Source organism: Gekko japonicus, unplaced genomic scaffold (assembly GCF_001447785.1).
Source record: "Gekko japonicus isolate JY-2015 unplaced genomic scaffold, Gekko_japonicus_V1.1 scaffold1748, whole genome shotgun sequence".
Taxonomy (NCBI): Eukaryota; Metazoa; Chordata; class Lepidosauria; order Squamata; family Gekkonidae; genus Gekko; species Gekko japonicus.
This window is the reverse complement of record NW_015169832.1, coordinates 115,787-132,532: the sequence shown is the minus strand read 5'-3', so window position 1 is coordinate 132,532 and position 16,746 is coordinate 115,787. Positions and strand designations below refer to the sequence as shown.

Sequence of the window (16,746 nt, the reverse complement as noted above, 5' to 3'; positions counted from 1 at the left end):
CCCCCGCCCCGGACACAGAAGTGCGTCCTCCCTGGTCTAAGGAGCAAGCAGATCTCCTTGGTGCCAGAAAGTCTGCTTGTTATGGGCTTCACTGTTGGAGTTCCTCACCTGGGACTTCAAAGAGGTCACAAAAAAAGGGATAACGGGTGCCCATCCGAGGGGATACATGCCATAGAATCATGTTTGTTCATGTCACTAATATGTATTATTTTATTCGGAACATTAAATTTGAGATTACTTGGAGCAGATTTTAACTGTCCTCACAATGGAAGCTGCTTTTGGGGGGAGGAAGAAGGGGTCCGTTATGAACACACCCATCCGTACACATCTGTACTAGGATTGCCAGGCCCCTTGTGGCAACCAGCAGGAGATGAGGGGGGATTTACCAGTAGAAAGAAGGCCTATGCCATGTCGACGGCATCACACAGAAAGTGACATCATCACGCCAGCGACTTCCGGGTGATGATCTGGTATTTGGGTGAAAACTCTATGGTAAAACTGGCTTCTGGATGATGATCTGGTATTTGGGTAAAAACTCTATGGTAAAACTGGCTTCTACCACAGAGCTTTTGCCCAAAAACCAAAGCGTCACCTGGAAGTTGCTGGCATGATGACGTCACTTCCTGTGCGATGCCAGCAACGTGGCCTAGGCCTTCTTCCTTCTACTGGTAAGTCTCCCTGCCAGCCAGCTGATCGACGACTGGGGGGGCAGGGGCCTGGCAGTGGGGGACCCCTGCCTCCACTGGGGGGTCTGGCAACCCTAATCTGTCCCCCATTCCCCCCACCACCATAAAAAGCCATTCATGCTAAGGGGAGACAGAGAGTCCCCTCAACGGAGATGACCCCCTCCCATCTTTTCTCCACCACCTCTAATGCTTTGCACCTCAGTGGAAATCTTGCGCGTTGGGTTGTTCCTCATGCGCACCCGGACTGGAGACTGCACCTCGTCTGACGACGTCCCCGATGCCTGGTCGCTCTCACCGTCTGAGCCCATCTTGAGGTCTTCATGGACGATTTCTGTGCCAAGGAGAGAGAGAGAGGCAGATCCCAGAGGCAGGGGGAATTAGCGTCTGCTTTCCCCTCACTCCGGTCCTTCAAACATTCCATAAAGCTGGCCTTAGGGAAGCAATAAGCCTTTGACTCAGTATGAAATGGCTCTGTAACTTTCCCTGTCTTAGACAGAAACAAGGACTGTTCTACCCATTGGCAGAATGAATGGACGGGATCACTTCACACAACAAGGGAGCAGTTTCCAAATTATCCTCTGCGTTAAACGTTCCCTGCAAATAGAAAACCACCAACGATTATCATAGCATAGTGGATAGTTCAAAGTGTTGGCAGGCCCATAGGTATGGTGGGACTTTTGGGGGCTCCGCTACCTTTCTTAAAGGCACAGACCGACAAGAATTTCTCCTGTAAATGCTTTTGAAAGGAGTGTGCTCCTTTAAGCAGAGTGGGGTGATGTAGTTGACTAATTCCTGCACTGAGCAAGGGGGTTGGAGTAGGTGACCTCTAGGATACCTTCTAACTCTGTGTCAAGAAACTGGTCTCCTTTAAGAGAGTTTTTCCACCTAAGTATTAGCTCTCTTGACTACAGAGGTCATCCCCCCCACCTGCCGGCCTGTTATCAGAATTGTTGCTTAGGCTGGCAGAAGTGATTAACTTGCAGCAGCTGTCATCTAAAGTGGTTGACAGCTTGCCATTTAGAGCTCTGTCCTGGTAACAGTGTTCTGTTGGCTAAATGGCTTTCCCTTCTGCACTGAGAACTTCAGCCCCACCAGGAAAAAAATTGCCTCACAAGCCACAAAATCCTGGCTACGGGCCTGGGTACTGGCTATCACTTGCAAAGCTCTTCATGGCCTTGGCCCCTCTTATTTGTGGGACCACCTCTCTCCCTATACTCCGCCGTGTCAACTTGGTTCAGGTCGGCAGGGGCTTCTGCAGGTGCCAGCCTGAAAATGGGCAAAATGAACGACTGCCTGTGCTCACGTCTTCTCTGTTGCAACCATGCCAAAGTGAACCATTGAAGAGGGCTTTTCTGCACAGGTAATGGGGTTACACGGTACAAAATGGTTCAGAAGCTTACTCGGATAAATGATTGGGACCAGGGCTCCATATTAGGCAACACACCCCTAATGTAGCCAATCCTCCGAGAGCTTACAGTAGCCCCTGTAAGAAGAGTTCTGTAAACGCTTGGAGAATTGGCTACATTACGGGTGTGTCGCCTAAGGAGTTCCTGCTACAAAAAGAGCCCTGGGGGGGGGCAGTCTATACTGCTGCATATACCTTATCGCAAGTAGGATCCTATTGTGTAATTTTTGTACCATTTAACATGTCATGTGAATAGTTAATGCTATGCTTCAGTTCTTTCTGGTGGCTCGACTTCTAAAATCCTTATGCACTGGTTACTGAATGCTCCGTCTCGTTCATAGTACTGACTCACTATGTGTAATCTGCCTTGAGTCCTGTGAGAAAGGCGGACTGTAAAATAACAGTTTAGGAGTGCTCCTGGATACCTCCTTAACAATGGAGGCCCAGGTAGCAGCCACTGCCAAGGCAGCCTTCTACCATCTTCGGCTGATTAGAACTTCGGAAGGTGCAGCTGGTGCAAAACGCGGCGGCGAGGCTGTCGATGGGCCTCCCGATGAGGGAGCACATCCAGCCTGTGCTAAAGGCGTTACACTGGCTGCAAATAGCTTTCCAGATCCGCTTCAAGGTGCTGGTTTTGACCTTTAAAGCCCTATATGGTCAGGGACCTGCCTACCTGAGGGACCGCCTTTACCCGTATGTTCCCCAGAGAGCACTGAGATCTGGGATGCAACATCGCCTGACCCTTCCTGGCCCTAAAGAGGCCAGGTTGACAACAACTAGGTCTAGAGCATTTTCGCTAGCTGCACCAGCATATTGGAACGAGCTCCCCAGTGAGATCCAGGCCCTGCGAGATCTCCAGCAATTTCGCAGGGTCGTGAAGACGGAGCTTTTCCGCCGGGCATACCAGTGAGAGCGATGGTATGCCAGCCAAGCCTGCCGACCTCCTAAGACATGTATTTTGTATAAGTAGTTAGCAATGTGGTCGAGGTCCAGTCGTAATGATTTACCAAACCGCTTTTATTTATATTTATTGTACTTATGTAAGTTGTTTTATGGATTAATGTTTTATCTATGTTGGTTTTATTAATGTTGTGAGCCGCCCTGAGCCGCTTCGACGGAAGGGCGGGATAAAAGTTGGAATAAATAAATAAATAAATAGAGTGTCAGACAAGGACTACTGAGTTCGAGTCCCTGCTCTGCACTGGAAGCCAGCCAGGTGACCTTGACTCTGTTGCACTCTCACAGCCTAACCTACCTCGCAAGGTGGTTGTTGTGAGGATAAGGTGGCCGAGGGTAGAACAATGTGATAAACCGTGTTAGGTTCCCGTTAGAGAGAAAGCGGAATATAGATTTTAAAATAATAATAAAAACAAACACTCGGAAGGGTGAACCTTTCACTTTGGGAGCTAGTTTTCTACAGGCAGGGGTTTTTTCAAGGGAAGAGTACTGAAAAGTGGTCCAATCCATGCTAGCTGTAGTCTGAAGTGGTACAGTCCATTCTACCTCCTCAAAGCCCTACCATCCTGTGGCTGTTTGGACAGATCTTGCCTAAAACCTGGAGCTTTGGATAACACACCCTCCAGTTCCCCCACTCTTATTCCTCCAATAAAAACCTATCCAGAACCATTAAATTGGGTTATCCATGCTGCTTATAAACATCTTGATACAAAAAATCCCATATGTGGGACCCAGCTTCTTTCTTTATGACTTCATGGATGCGATTCAGAGATTAAAGACCTGGCCCATGGCCACCTACAGTATGTCCATACTCCAAACTGGCTCTGCATGCCCAGTTCTCAACCACTGAGATCACTTGGGTTCTCCTTTAGATAACTTTTTGAAAATCAGCAGGGATCTTATCTCCTGGGGGTCCCCCACCTTTTGGAACCCGCGGGCACCTTTTAATTCTGACACAGTGTGGTGGGCGCAGCCACAAAATGCCTGCCGCAACTTCACTTCAGTCACACGGTGAAGACTGTCGTGCTATGGCGGCGGCTGTGAATCTGCACAGCCAGTCAAATTCACAATGGCCAATCAGAAGTCTTGCTGGGCATGCACGTTGCTCACTGTTTCGACATTATTTTGAAGAGTCAGCATGCCAATTTCGTATCAACCTCACCCCTGAAGCACAAGCTTCAGCTAGGAGTAGATACTTATGAAACTGATGCACATCTGACCAGCCCGAACCATGACTGACACACTATTAAGACACAGGTAGGGTTGTCATCCCCCCGACAGAGGTGGGGTTTCCCCCACTTTTGGGGGCCCCAATCCACCACCGGCCAGCTGGCCAGTGGGGAAGCCTGCCCCCGAAGAGCCCCATCATGCCCACATCGGCCAGCATGATTACACCACCCGGAGGTGACATCATAGTCCCCAGAACATCGTGCGGGGGATGCTCTAGCATTTGGGTAAAAACTCTCTGGTGACCATAGAGCTTTTAACCCAAATGCTAGAGCGCCCCTGAATGACACGCCCAGAGTGATGATGTCACCTCCAGGTGATGTCATAGTGGCGCACGTGCTTCACGTGTGCCAGAAGATTCCAGGGGCTGAGCTGGAGCCCCCCACCAGGACACAGGTAAGACCTGGCAACCCTAGACACAGGTCTTTAGGCCCATGTTGACACCGAGTCAACAACTGATGCCATGTTCATTGGGACCAAGACCCAGGCAACATCCACACCCTTACCGCGCTCCTTCTGAAGCCAGGAACAGAAATTCGATACTCTGGCCTATCCAGTCTCCTCAGTTAAGGGACTGCCAGCTTGAAGGCAGCCCAGCTCAGTGACAAGGGGCCTGACTGTGTGTCAGTCATTCAGTTTAGATTCCAAAACATCTTCTTTCAGTCCAGTGGGGATTGGCAGAACCCCTACCCACCACAGGGAGTCCTTGCGGGCACAGTGGGAGGGGCAATAATCACCTAGTCGGGCGGTGCGGTTGAGGTGAGTGCTCAGACTCCGGCTGATGGCCAGGCGGGGCCTGCGGAAGGTGCCTGCATAGTGGTTGAGGAAGGCGTGAACGCTGTGGGAGGTGCCGGGGCGCACGCTCTTCACTGTGGGGCCTGGGGGGGGAAGGGGGAGGGGGAAGAGGGAAGCCCATGGATGGACAAATGGACAGACAGACACATGGGGGCGTGGAGGTGAGAGACGATGGGATACAAAAGGTGCACCAACCGAGGGACGTTGACCGAGACAAGGAGGTGGGGTGCATGGTGTGAGGGCAGGTGGAGCACAGAAAATCAACACAGGGCAGAAGAGTTGTAATAGGGAGAAAATCACCAGTGAGTGGCAGAAGCAACAAGGGTGGGAAAGGCCACGGGTAGGAGACATCGAGAACCAAGAGGAAAATAGCCACCCCTCCACCAGATCAGGAGAAGATGGATCCAGGAATTGACGAAAGGAAGGAGGGAAATGGATGCATGGAGAGGAATGGGAATCCCATGCGCGCACCGAAAGGAAGGGGGAAACACATGGACATGCACAGGCCAAGGGAAGAAAAGCACAGAAGGGAGAGGAAAAGGGCGGAAAAAGCACACAAACCAAAGTCAGATATACAAAAGGGGAAGGGTCAGCCATGACACGGGCAGGGGCGGAGTCACCACCAAGACAGTGCAAGGAAGGAGGAGTCAAAAAGAACAGGGAGGAAGGAGGAAAAAAAAAGAGAAAAAGAAAGAAATATGAAGGGGGGGGGAAGCAAACTGAAAAATCAAACCAGAATGAAAGTCAAACTTAAGAGGGAGCCCTCAGCAGAGAGGCATGACAGGAGCGTAACAGACAGGGACAACTTACCTGAGAGGGACACGTTTCCTAGCTGCACACACACACACACCCCGCCCCAATTTTTCGAAGTGTCGGGGCCATTAACAACAACAGCACAAACCTCGCTGAAACTCAGAGGCTCTCCCTAGCAAAGGGCAGGAAACCACTTTCCTCTGGAATCGGAACTTGAATCAGGACAAAAGGGAACGGGAGAGGTACTTACTTCATGGCCCCAATCCACAGAGCGTGGCTTCCAGGTTTCATTCTAGAACAAGTTTCTAGCCCTCAGTACTGCAGAGACAGCCTTTCAAAGAGCCAAGGTAGCATTGTGCTCAGTACTGCCAAGACCGTAGCAGGGCGACAAGGGACTTTTCAGTGGTCAGGATCACTTTTGCTACTCGACAGGGTTCTCGCTCCCCTACCCGCTGACAGCCATCTCCACCACCCGTTCCTCAACCGCCTGTCCTTTAGCAATCTTCCATGAGAGATGGCTGGCTCGGTATCTTTCACATCATGTCCATAATGTATCCTGCACGCAGTGAACTGGACGGATCTGGTCTCCCCCCCCCCCCCCGTCGCAAAATTCGAAAATTCTTGTTTGGATTCGTGCTGCGCTACGGCACCTCGATTTGATGGACAAAAGCACGCGTTTCGACAGAAGGAGAGCCGCAGTGAAGATCGGAGGGCTACCCGACTGCAGTTTAACAACCCAGAAAGCCATCTCTTGTTTCCTCTGTTCCACTTCGGCTCATCTGCTGTCAACCCTTCCCTCTCCCTCTCCGGTTTCTGTAGCATCTGTCAGGCTTGCCCTCTCTCTAGAAGAGCAACTAACACACAGCTCCCCCTTAAAGACAGGAAAAAAGAACCTGATGGAAAAGCGGCAAACAGCACCTCGGGATGCGTAAGGACTGCCCAAGGACGATCCTCTGCCCAGTGTGTTCAAGATCTAAACGAACTGGAAAAGATGCAGTTCAGTAAGGAAGAGTGCAGAGTTCTACATCTGGGTAACAAAAACGAGAAGCACGCATACCGGATGGGGGGACACACTTTTGGGTAGCAGTGTGCGTGAACAAGATCTTGGGGCACAGGCGGACTGTGTGCTAAATATGAGCGGTCAGTATGACGCAGCAGCAAAAAAGGCTAGTGCGGTCTTGGGAGTGCATCGACGGAGGCATAACATCCGAATCACAAGATGTCACAGTCCCACTGCTGACTGCATTGGTCAGGCTGCACCTGGGGTACTGTGTGCAGTTCTAGAGGCCTCACTTCAAAAATGGGCAGAATGGAGCAGGTGCAGAAGAGAGGGACAAAGATGATCAGGGGTCTGGAGACCAAGGCCGGAGAGGAAAGGCGGAGGGACCTGGGAAGATTCAGTCTGGAGAAGAGGCAATTGAGGGGGACACATGATGGCTCTCTTGAAGTATCTGAAGGGCTGTCACCTAGAGGAGGGCGGGGAGCTGTTCCTCTTGGCAGCAGAGGATAGGACTCACAGTAACAGGTTTAAATTTCAGGCGGAATGATACCGCCTGGCTATTAGATTTATTTATTTTTTTACCGTAAGAGTAGTTCAGCAGTGGAATGGGCTGCCTAGGGCGGTGGTGAGCCTCCCCCTCTCTGGCAGTCTTCAAGCAGCAGCTGGACAAACACTTGTCAGGGATGCTCTAGACTGATCCTGCACGGAGCAGGGGGTTGGACCAGATGGCCTGTATGGCCCCTTCCAACTCTATGGTTCTAGGAACTAAAAGCCCAAACAGAGGTTTAAACCGGAGCAGAGAGAAGAGAAAGGAGGAGACAGATCCAGAGAAAAGCACAGAAACTCCCGTGATTATCAGGGATGCTCCCAGTGAGTGCCAGGAAGGTGAGACAATTGGAAAAAATTGCATGGCTCCCCAAACCAATTTTCAGAGCTTTGCCGAACAGACACACACCCGGATTTTGTATCCAGAAGTGTGGGGTGGGAAACATTCCACGGCTTTAAAAGTTTTCCATTTCTAAAGAGCTGTTGTTTCGTAAAATTAACAACAATGACTGGAAGCGATTGCCAACTCAGTATTAGGCAAGCTCGACAATGCCAAAGTCGTAATTCATGTTTTTTCAGGCCACTATCCCTTGGAGTTGCATGAGAGAGTACATGGAACTTTTATTTAATTTATGCCAGGGGGAAAGGAGAGAGGAAACACACCATCGACACATGTAACAATCCAAAGTTTAAAATCAAGTTATGAGTTCAACTGATCGACAGGCAGCCAAAGCTAAAAATTCTTATTTGTATGTCTCCTCTCAGATGGGCGGAAGGGATAGTGTCTTCCACTGGGCTGATGTGGAACTAGCAAGTCATGCAAGCGAAGATACAGAGAGTGATGATGAAACTGAGGTACTCAAGCAACCTCACGGAAAAGAGTTAAATTCTTCTTTGAGACGGATGAGCGGGCTATGACATCCATGGGCTCTTGGGCACAGTTCTTTGGGTATGTTAAAATTAGAGAGCAATCCTATGCAAAACCACTCCAGTTTGGTGGTGGAAAGTGCCATCAAGTCTCAACTGACTCATGACAACCCCCATCGGGTTTCAAGAAAGATGTGTTTAGAGGTGGTTTGCCATTGCCTGGCTCTGCATCACAACCCTGGACTTTCTTGGTGGTCTCTCAGTTGAATACTAACCAAGGCTGATCTTGCCAGTTTGGTATCGTGGTTAGGAGCACGGACTCTAATCTGGAAGAACTGGGGTTGATTCCCCACTCCTCCACATGCAGCTGCTGGTGTGACCTTGGGCCAGTCACAGTTCTCTCAGAGCTGTTCTGGAAAGAGCAGTCCTTGAAAGAGTCCTCCCAGCCCCGACTACCTCACAGGGTGCCTTTTGTGGGGAGGGGAAGGGAAAGGAGTTTGTAAGCCGCTCTGAGACTCCTTTGGGTAGTGAAGGGCAGGGTATAAATCCAATCTCTTCTTATTCTTATTCTTCTTCTCTGTACTTTTTCCAGCACAGAGAAAAATCCTAAGAAAGAAAAGCTTTGTATAAAAGCCTAGAGTAGACCTTGTCGAGATCTTTCCTTGGGGGATGTACAAGCTACTCTGCAGCAGCCGATGAGCTACCGGTAGCTCAGCAGCTCCGCTATCTGACGAAGGTCCCTGATTAAGGGTATCAGAATTTCTCCTTGAATATTTGTGTCACAGGTAAGAAGGGGCTGTGGCACACCTGCTTTATCTTGAAGCAGGCCACTGGTCCATCAAGGTCAGTTTTGTCTACTCAGACTGGCAGCCGTGCCCCAGGGTCTCACATCAGCTCCTGCCTGATCTTTTTAACTGGAGGTGTCAGGGATTGAACCTGGGACCTTCTGCATGCCAAGCAGGTTCTCTGCCACTGAGCCACAGCCCCTTCCTGCAGCCTAGAGCTCTCAGAGCTGCCTCTCCTTGGCTGCGCTGTGACCTGGTTGAGTGAGCTGGAGCAGGGGTGGGCAGAAGGCGAGGGCACCCTGCTGGCGGATCATCTGCTGCAGAGGTTCTTGCAAAGGCAAGCCGGTCTGGCCAAGATCATGCCCTGACACAGCAAGGCACTTCTTAAGCAAGATTTATATATACTCAGGATCGCTTAACACAGATTAGCCGTTAAGGGATCCAGAACACAAGCTCTTACTTGGTAAATTTGAAAATACATTAGTGGGTCACTAGGGTTATGTTTTTAAGTGGACCACACAACCCTGAAATCAGCTCGCCTCCTGGCAAGATGTAAAACTGAAGTGCAGAGAGGCCTCTTTGGGACAGAAACACACATTCAAACAGCATTTCCCATTGAACATATGATTATGGAGTGTCCTATATTCAACGAGCTGAGGGCTAATTTAAGATAAAGGTAAAGGTTCCCTTGCTCGAAAGCCAGTCAAATCCGACTCTAGGGTTGCGGTGCTCATCTCCGTTTCAAAGCCGAAGAGCCAGCGCTGTCTGAAGACGTTTCCGTGGTCATGTGGCCGGCATGACTAAACACCCAGGCACACGGAACGCTGTTACCTTCCCACCGAAGTGGTACCTATTTATCTACTTGCAATTTCTTGCTTTCGAACTGCTAGGTTGGCAGGAGCTGGAACTAGAGACGGGAGCTCACTCCGTCATGCGGCACACTCGGGTCTCGAACTGCTGAACTACCGACCTTCCACGGCCTGCAGTTCAGCCTCTTAACCACTTGAGCCACCGCAGCTCCTGAGGGCTAATTTAGTCACCCGTTAACTTAAAAATAAGGAACTGCTAAATGTGAGAGCCCAGGTGTCATGGCTACTATCAGATACAAATGACTGTGTCACCCTCTCAGTGGCAAAATTCAGAGGCGCAATAATCAAATATAAGAGAAATAATACTGAGGAAGGTCTTTCAGAATAATTTTTGGTTCTAACTTCTGCTTAAGGCGATAGCTATATGAGCAGTACTAGATAGATAGATAGACAGATCCATAAGAAAGCTAAAAACTCAGCAGATTAAAAAGATATTAACATGACTATTTACAAATATGGAACAATGACACTTTTTTCCCTGAAAAAGCGACTAAAAGGGGAGAAGTGGAAAGACTGACAACAAAAGGTGGGCATAGAGATATAAAATTTCCAGAAATTTTGAAGCTATCAGTAGAAGAAACAGAAATTTGTCAGAAAAAGATAAATATGTAATGCTTGCTGTCCTATGAAACCTAAACCTATTTTGCTGCTTTAACATCATAACATAAATGCATCATTTATAAGTGCCAGCCTATGTCTTTGTATTAATTGTCATGTTTATGGAATTTCAAAGTAGAAATGCCTAGTTCTGTACAAGTAAAACTGCGGTTCTATTTCACTTCAGTATTGGATGCATTAGCAAGCTGCTGGATCCTGTACTATCTTAGCACATTTCATGCATTCGAAAATGGGGAAAAATCCAACTTTTTTTCATCGCTCCTCAAAATTTTCCATCAGAAAGACTGGGAGGGGGGATTCTGCAGACATTCGTGCCATACCTTTTCAGCAAATGAAACCTTGTCTCAAAAACAATTTCACTTTTTTTGGAATATATTTTGCATGTGTATGTGTGCTTATTTTTTTCAGCGTTCCCCAAAACTCCCCATTTTTCCCCACTGGCAAATAAAAAAAAAAAAAGCTGTTGAGAGGAAGAAAAACAAAAAATATTGTTTTCCGTGACCCTTCTTGTCTCGGTGCCCTTTCGTGTCGGGGGGGGGGGGGGGGGGAGTGGAGGAACTCATTCACCTGACCTCTTTCTTCACAGGTTCAAAGAAGCCAGAGGCTGCGTACTTTTTAGAATAAAAGTAAAACTCCCCCTCAGGTAAATATTTTGCAACCAAGGATTTTAAAAAAAATAATAATGCTAGGCTTGTTTCCTTTTTAAAGCTGAAGATATTCAAGTATTTTACTGAACATATTTCCCTGAGTGTTTGTAAGGATTGGAAACCATTACCTGACAATCGTGTGCTTTACTAAATTTGTTTCTTGCCACCAGGGCTTTTTTTGTAGAAAAAGCCCAGCAGGAACTCGTTAGCATAATAGGCCACACCCAACAGCAGAAACACATTAGCATATTAGGCCACAGCCCTGACAGAGCAGCTCATTAGCATATTAGGCCACACAGCCACGTTACCAGAAGTGTAGTCATCCAGCCACACCCACCTTTTGCTTCTTATTCTGCTTACCTTGTTTGTTGTCAAAACCAGGGCTCTTTTTTTTGCATGTTAGCCCACACACCCCTAATGTAGCCAATCCTAATGAGTTCCTGCTGTTGGGTGTGGCCTATTATGCTAATGAGTTCCTGCTGGGCGTGGCCAACTTGGGAGCCAGCCGGAACTCCGTTCCTGTGCGTTCCTGCCCAAAAATAGCCCTGCTTGCCACAATCTATGTTTCTTGGTTTTTTAAAGACAACGAACTTGAACATTACTTATGGAAAAATACAATAAGAATGGAACAAACCTACGAAACCCAGGAGATGCTGAGCTAAGCAAAGAAGCCTCCTCACAGACCCACCAAACTCCTTGCCACGAAGCAAAACACCAATCTATCTTCTATGTGTGGGATTTTTTAACTTCACAGTCTTAAGGCCTAGAAGCATTTTTTTAAAAAAACCCTTTCAGGTCAAAGGATTCTAAAGCATTTAACAAGTTCCTCACAGTTCCTCACTGGATGCCGCGCTCTGTGGTGAAATTGTGCTCGTGTGGAAATTCGGAGCCGCTCCCTGTCTGCACCCGTTCTCCTGAGCCACCCTGAAGGACTCACCATTGTCACTGCTGTTATTTTCCTCAATGTTGATGGGTTCGTTGAGGTTTTTCTCTACCGTCCGGCTCCCCCGCAGCGTCATAGACAGCTGCCTCTTGATCTTCTTCATCCGATCCATGGTGGGGAAATTGCTAGTGTCACTGCCGTGAAAAGAAAAAGAAGGTTACCACACTCTAGACGTACAGGCAAATTGTCCCTTGGTGCAGGCCGTGGCAGGTGCAATTAAACATTAGATCTGGACCTTCCGGCCCTAAAGGAGGATCTTTGTGGAGCACAAGAAAAAGTTAGCGTCAGTAATCCAAGTGCAGAGCCATTCAACGATATATGCCGGCACACTAAAACATGACATAACTATCTCCTGGCCAGATTGTGGCCACCGAGCTTCAGGGTTTGCTTTCCATCACTGTTTATACAATTATAAAGCCCACCCTCAGACGTTTCCAAGTCTTCCGTTGTCCTTGATGAGGATGGTAAAAGAAGGAACACCCTACTGGGGAAGTGGTCCCAGGGGGCACAACAGCCCACAATACTGAACCACTTTGACCCACGTTAATGTGAAATATTATTAGTGTTCTGAAGGAATCCTGACCAGAAGGCACTCCCGTAATCTGCACTGGAGGAACTTTATTCATGGGAAATGAGCCGGTGGTGGGGTTTAGTGGTCAGAGTGTTGGACAAGAACCTGGGATCCAGTCCTTGAACTCCCATGATGCTCTGAGGGTGACTTTGGGCTGGCTATTCTTCTACCTCATAGGGTTGTTGTGAGGACAAAATGGTAGGAGGGGAACCACGTAAGTTCACCTGAGTCACATGGAAGAAAGAAGTGATATAGATCCATGCATCAGCAATGGGGGGGAAGTGTTCCTCAGAACATTAAGAAAATGGTTATGCAATCATCCTTCTTATTGTTTCCAACTATAACAATGACAACCCATGACAGGTCTTTGTCATCAAAGTTATTAGCTTCCTAGCTCATTTTTAGGGATGGATTTCTCGTCTCTCCAGTTCTATAACAAAGCTGGCGTTACCTAGCAGTTAAAGGCTTCGCAGGCCTGGTGCCAGCGAGCTTCAAGTCACTGAGGGGAAGTGCTCATGTGCTACCTTAAATATATTCTCAAATTTCAGCTCTGCAATGAAAAACATACAGAGTTAAAGCTGCTCTTCTCTATAAGTGAAGCCATGAGCACAACATTTTAGCCCGTGTTCGTCAGAGAAGACCACCCAGAACCACATAAAAAATGTTTCAGGACTAAAGATCAGTTGGCTGTCCCAAGTAATGTGAAATCTGAAAGGCCTAGAAGTAAAGGGCATCTGAGAGCCCACCTGAGGAAGAAACAGCACAGGGAGAATGTGTTGCTCAGCCTGCCAGTTAAGATCTGCCTGTTCTCTCTGCCCCCATCTTCAGTGGTGAGGCGGGTGGCAAGCAGTGACAGGGCCTTTTCAGTAGCGGCACCTCACTTGTCAGACACTTGAGGCTCCACCAGGCACCTGCACTGCTTTTTTAAAGGCAGTAGCCCAAAATGTTTCTGTTCACCCAGGCCTTTCATTAAGGGGTTGACCTTTTAACCCTGTTTTAGTCTGCAAAGTGTTATTTTAAGCTGTCGGTGACTTGGTCTTTGTTTTTATGCTGAGTTTAAATTCATATATTTTAATGCTTTTGTTTTTACTATTTTTTCTTAATTTGGTAAGGCGCCTCAGGCAGGTTCCTGGAGAAGCAGCACCCAAAAAAATGGTAAATAAACAAGAGGGGTAGCTGTTTGGGGAAGGATATGGGCAACATGTGTGTGGAATTGGGGGCTGATGATCTATGAGGAGATTTTAGGAAAGATCCTGGAGCCACGTGGCAGCCATTTCAGAGTTCAAGAGACTGGGGCACCCGAATCCGCTACGGTTGCCAAGTACTTACCGCAATCTGGCGGGGGACACATGCTCCCCGGCCGGAACATTTCTCCTTGTAACGCACCATGCCGTCACCAGGAAATGACACTGGGCGACGCTCTGGAAATGGGGCTGAAAATTCGATGGTACCATCGAATTTCTGGCCCCATTGCCAGAGCGTCGCCCAGCATCACTTCCTTGCAACGGCATGGTGCGGGACGTCTGTTGTCCCCGCAGGAATAATCCTGCGAAGACGTCTTCATCCCCCGCCGAATCACGGTAAGTACTTGGGAAGCCTGGAATCCGCTGACTGCACAGTTAAACCTTCCATGATGGCTACTCTGACTTTCCAGATTTCTGAGCAGGTTTGGCAAGGTGAGGTCTAACACCGTGGTTAACGGCTACAGATGACTGCCTTCCCAGGTGTCGCACAGAAAGCTTTCCGGGGGCCTCTCACATGGTTTCTGCTTCTCTGAACCCACCCAGAGTCTCTCTGTTCTGAAAACCGCTAGTCATCTGAATCCACTCCCTGAGAACGGTTGTGAGAAGATGCATTTTTGAATGACAACAGTGGGGCCCGCACAGCAGCCCGTGCTACTGCTTGGTTAACCCTATTTGGACCCTATCTCCAGGTGGCAGTCGAAAAGAGCAAGAGACCAGTAGCAGCTTAAAGACTAACAAAATTTGTGACAGGGAATGAGCTTTCGTGAGGCACTGCTCACTTCTTCAGATACCTGAAGAAGTGAGCAGTAACTCACGAAAGCGCCTCCCCTGCCACAAATTTTGTTGGTCTTTAAGCTGCTGTTGGACTCTTGCTCTTTTCGACTGCTACAGAGAGACTAACATGGCTACTCATCCGGAGCCACCTCCAGGTGGGGCCTGGACATCTCCTGGAATTACAATGGATTTTCTGACTGGAGAGAGCAGTTCCCTTGGGAGAAAATGGCTGCTTTGGAAGGCGGAGACTCTGGCATTCTACCCCACTGAGGTCCTTCCCCACCCCAAATCCTGCCCTCCCCAGACTCCACCCCCAAAACCTCCACAAATTTCCCAACTTGGAACTAGCAACCTGAGGGCCAAAGGAGGGAGGGAGGCCCACATGTGTTCTGGCTACCACACAGCACCTGACAACGGGGTTCCTCTAACAGATGCACAGCCTTTCTGCATCTGCAGAGAGGCCCAGAAAGGAAGGGCAGGTAAGCAAAGCTACAGGGTGAGGAGTTAACAGCCGCATGGGCACCACCCAATGAGGTGTGACTTGGCTCCTTGGGCCACTGCCCAGTAATACAAACACAGGCACTGCCTCCTCCTCAGGCCCTGCTTGATAGGAATAACCAAGAAACACGGCGCATACAGTGTGCTGTAGAGGCCGTGTGTGCGTATGTGGAGGAACACAAGCAGGTTGGGATCAAGGAAGCACAATGAATGATATATTCACACTTGTGTTTTCAGTTTGCCACGTCAATCCTGCGTTATGCCCACACATACAGAGAACCTCTCCCACTCTTGGGATTTTTTTACTTCCCTTCCTCCAAGCCTGTGGCTTTCCAACTACCTTCCAGGACAGGGGTCTCCAACATGGAGCCCCTGGTGCCCACTGACACTTTTTCTGGCATCCATCAAGTGTTTTTTACAAAGCTGGTCGGGCCAGGCAGGGCTTTTGCCCAGCAAAGCTTTTGGATGGATGCTGCAGATTTGATTGGCCGTGCAGATGGTTAAAAGTGTCGCTTTGGCAGCAGCTGCCACCACAGCACACTATGTGACTGAGGTAAAACTAGGGCAATCATTTTGTGGCTGGCTCCCCCTCCTGTGGCAGCCATTTTGTGTCAGAATTCCAAAGGTGCCTGCAGGCTCAAAAACTTTGGGGATCCCTCTTCTAGGGAGCCCTGGGATTCCTTGAAGGCTTTATTGTGGGTTCCTTCATGAGAATATCAGGAATAGCGGACAAACTTTGCTGAGAGGTACTCCCTCAGCAACTCAGGGCTCCGTATGTTCTTGGGCTCACTCTGTTTGTGCGGTGTGAATGTGACGCCCACAGGCCCGGCCAGAACCCCCTGGGAACCGAGCATGGTGCTCATCAACCCTTCACAGAATCCTCCGCCACACAAAGAGCGACGTGGCAAAGTTCCTTGTTTGACAAGTCAACGCAGAAAGAGTTCCTTGAGGCAAAAAGCGCAAAACTCGCTGATCTGAGGTGCCAAAGGTTGCCGGGGCTGGACATATCACAACCGGTGGGCATGACAGAAATAATAATAAGAAGCTTCCCCTATTAACAGGCAATGGGTTGGGTTTTTTTGTTCCATACTTATTACCATATTTGGAGAGGAGAAGAAATTTACCCCCGGGTCAATCTGGCTAGCAACACAATTAGCATAATTCATTCTAAGCACATAATTGGGGAGGTTGTGTGTGTCTGTCTCTGAATGTCTGTGTGTCTACATGCGCACCACCCACTCACACAAAAGGCCCATCCTTGACACGGCGCTGAGAGGAAAGATGATTTCATCCAAGGTTCTGAACCAGCCGGCGTTTGGTCAGAAAGCTGTACTTGTGGGTTTTCCTGACTGCTTTCATCTACCTCTTGAGCCTTCCTGTAATGAAGGGTAGGGATTAAATTTAGCACCAAAGGGCTGGCACGCACGAGGAAACTGCCTGGTCTGGGCACGTAACTGGCAGATACATCCAAATACTGCCAGAATTGTAGGTGACGGGTTTGTTCGGGGCCAGGTCTCTCCCAATGTAACACAGGCCCCTTTTCTGAGATGGGGGAGGGCAC

At 48.8% G+C, this 16,746-nt stretch overlaps 1 protein-coding gene across 1 annotated transcript in view; it reads right to left on the bottom strand.

The window, feature by feature from the left end:
- The window catches only part of CDK16 (cyclin-dependent kinase 16), a 110,328-nt gene that overhangs the window by 32,076 nt on the left and 61,506 nt on the right, over positions 1-16,746 (bottom strand). Inside the window, 3 exon segments of the mRNA XM_015417276.1 lie at positions 884-1,017; positions 5,013-5,153; positions 12,093-12,232. Coding sequence (XP_015272762.1) covers positions 884-1,017; positions 5,013-5,153; positions 12,093-12,210 — 393 coding nt within the window. The 5' untranslated portion in view covers positions 12,211-12,232.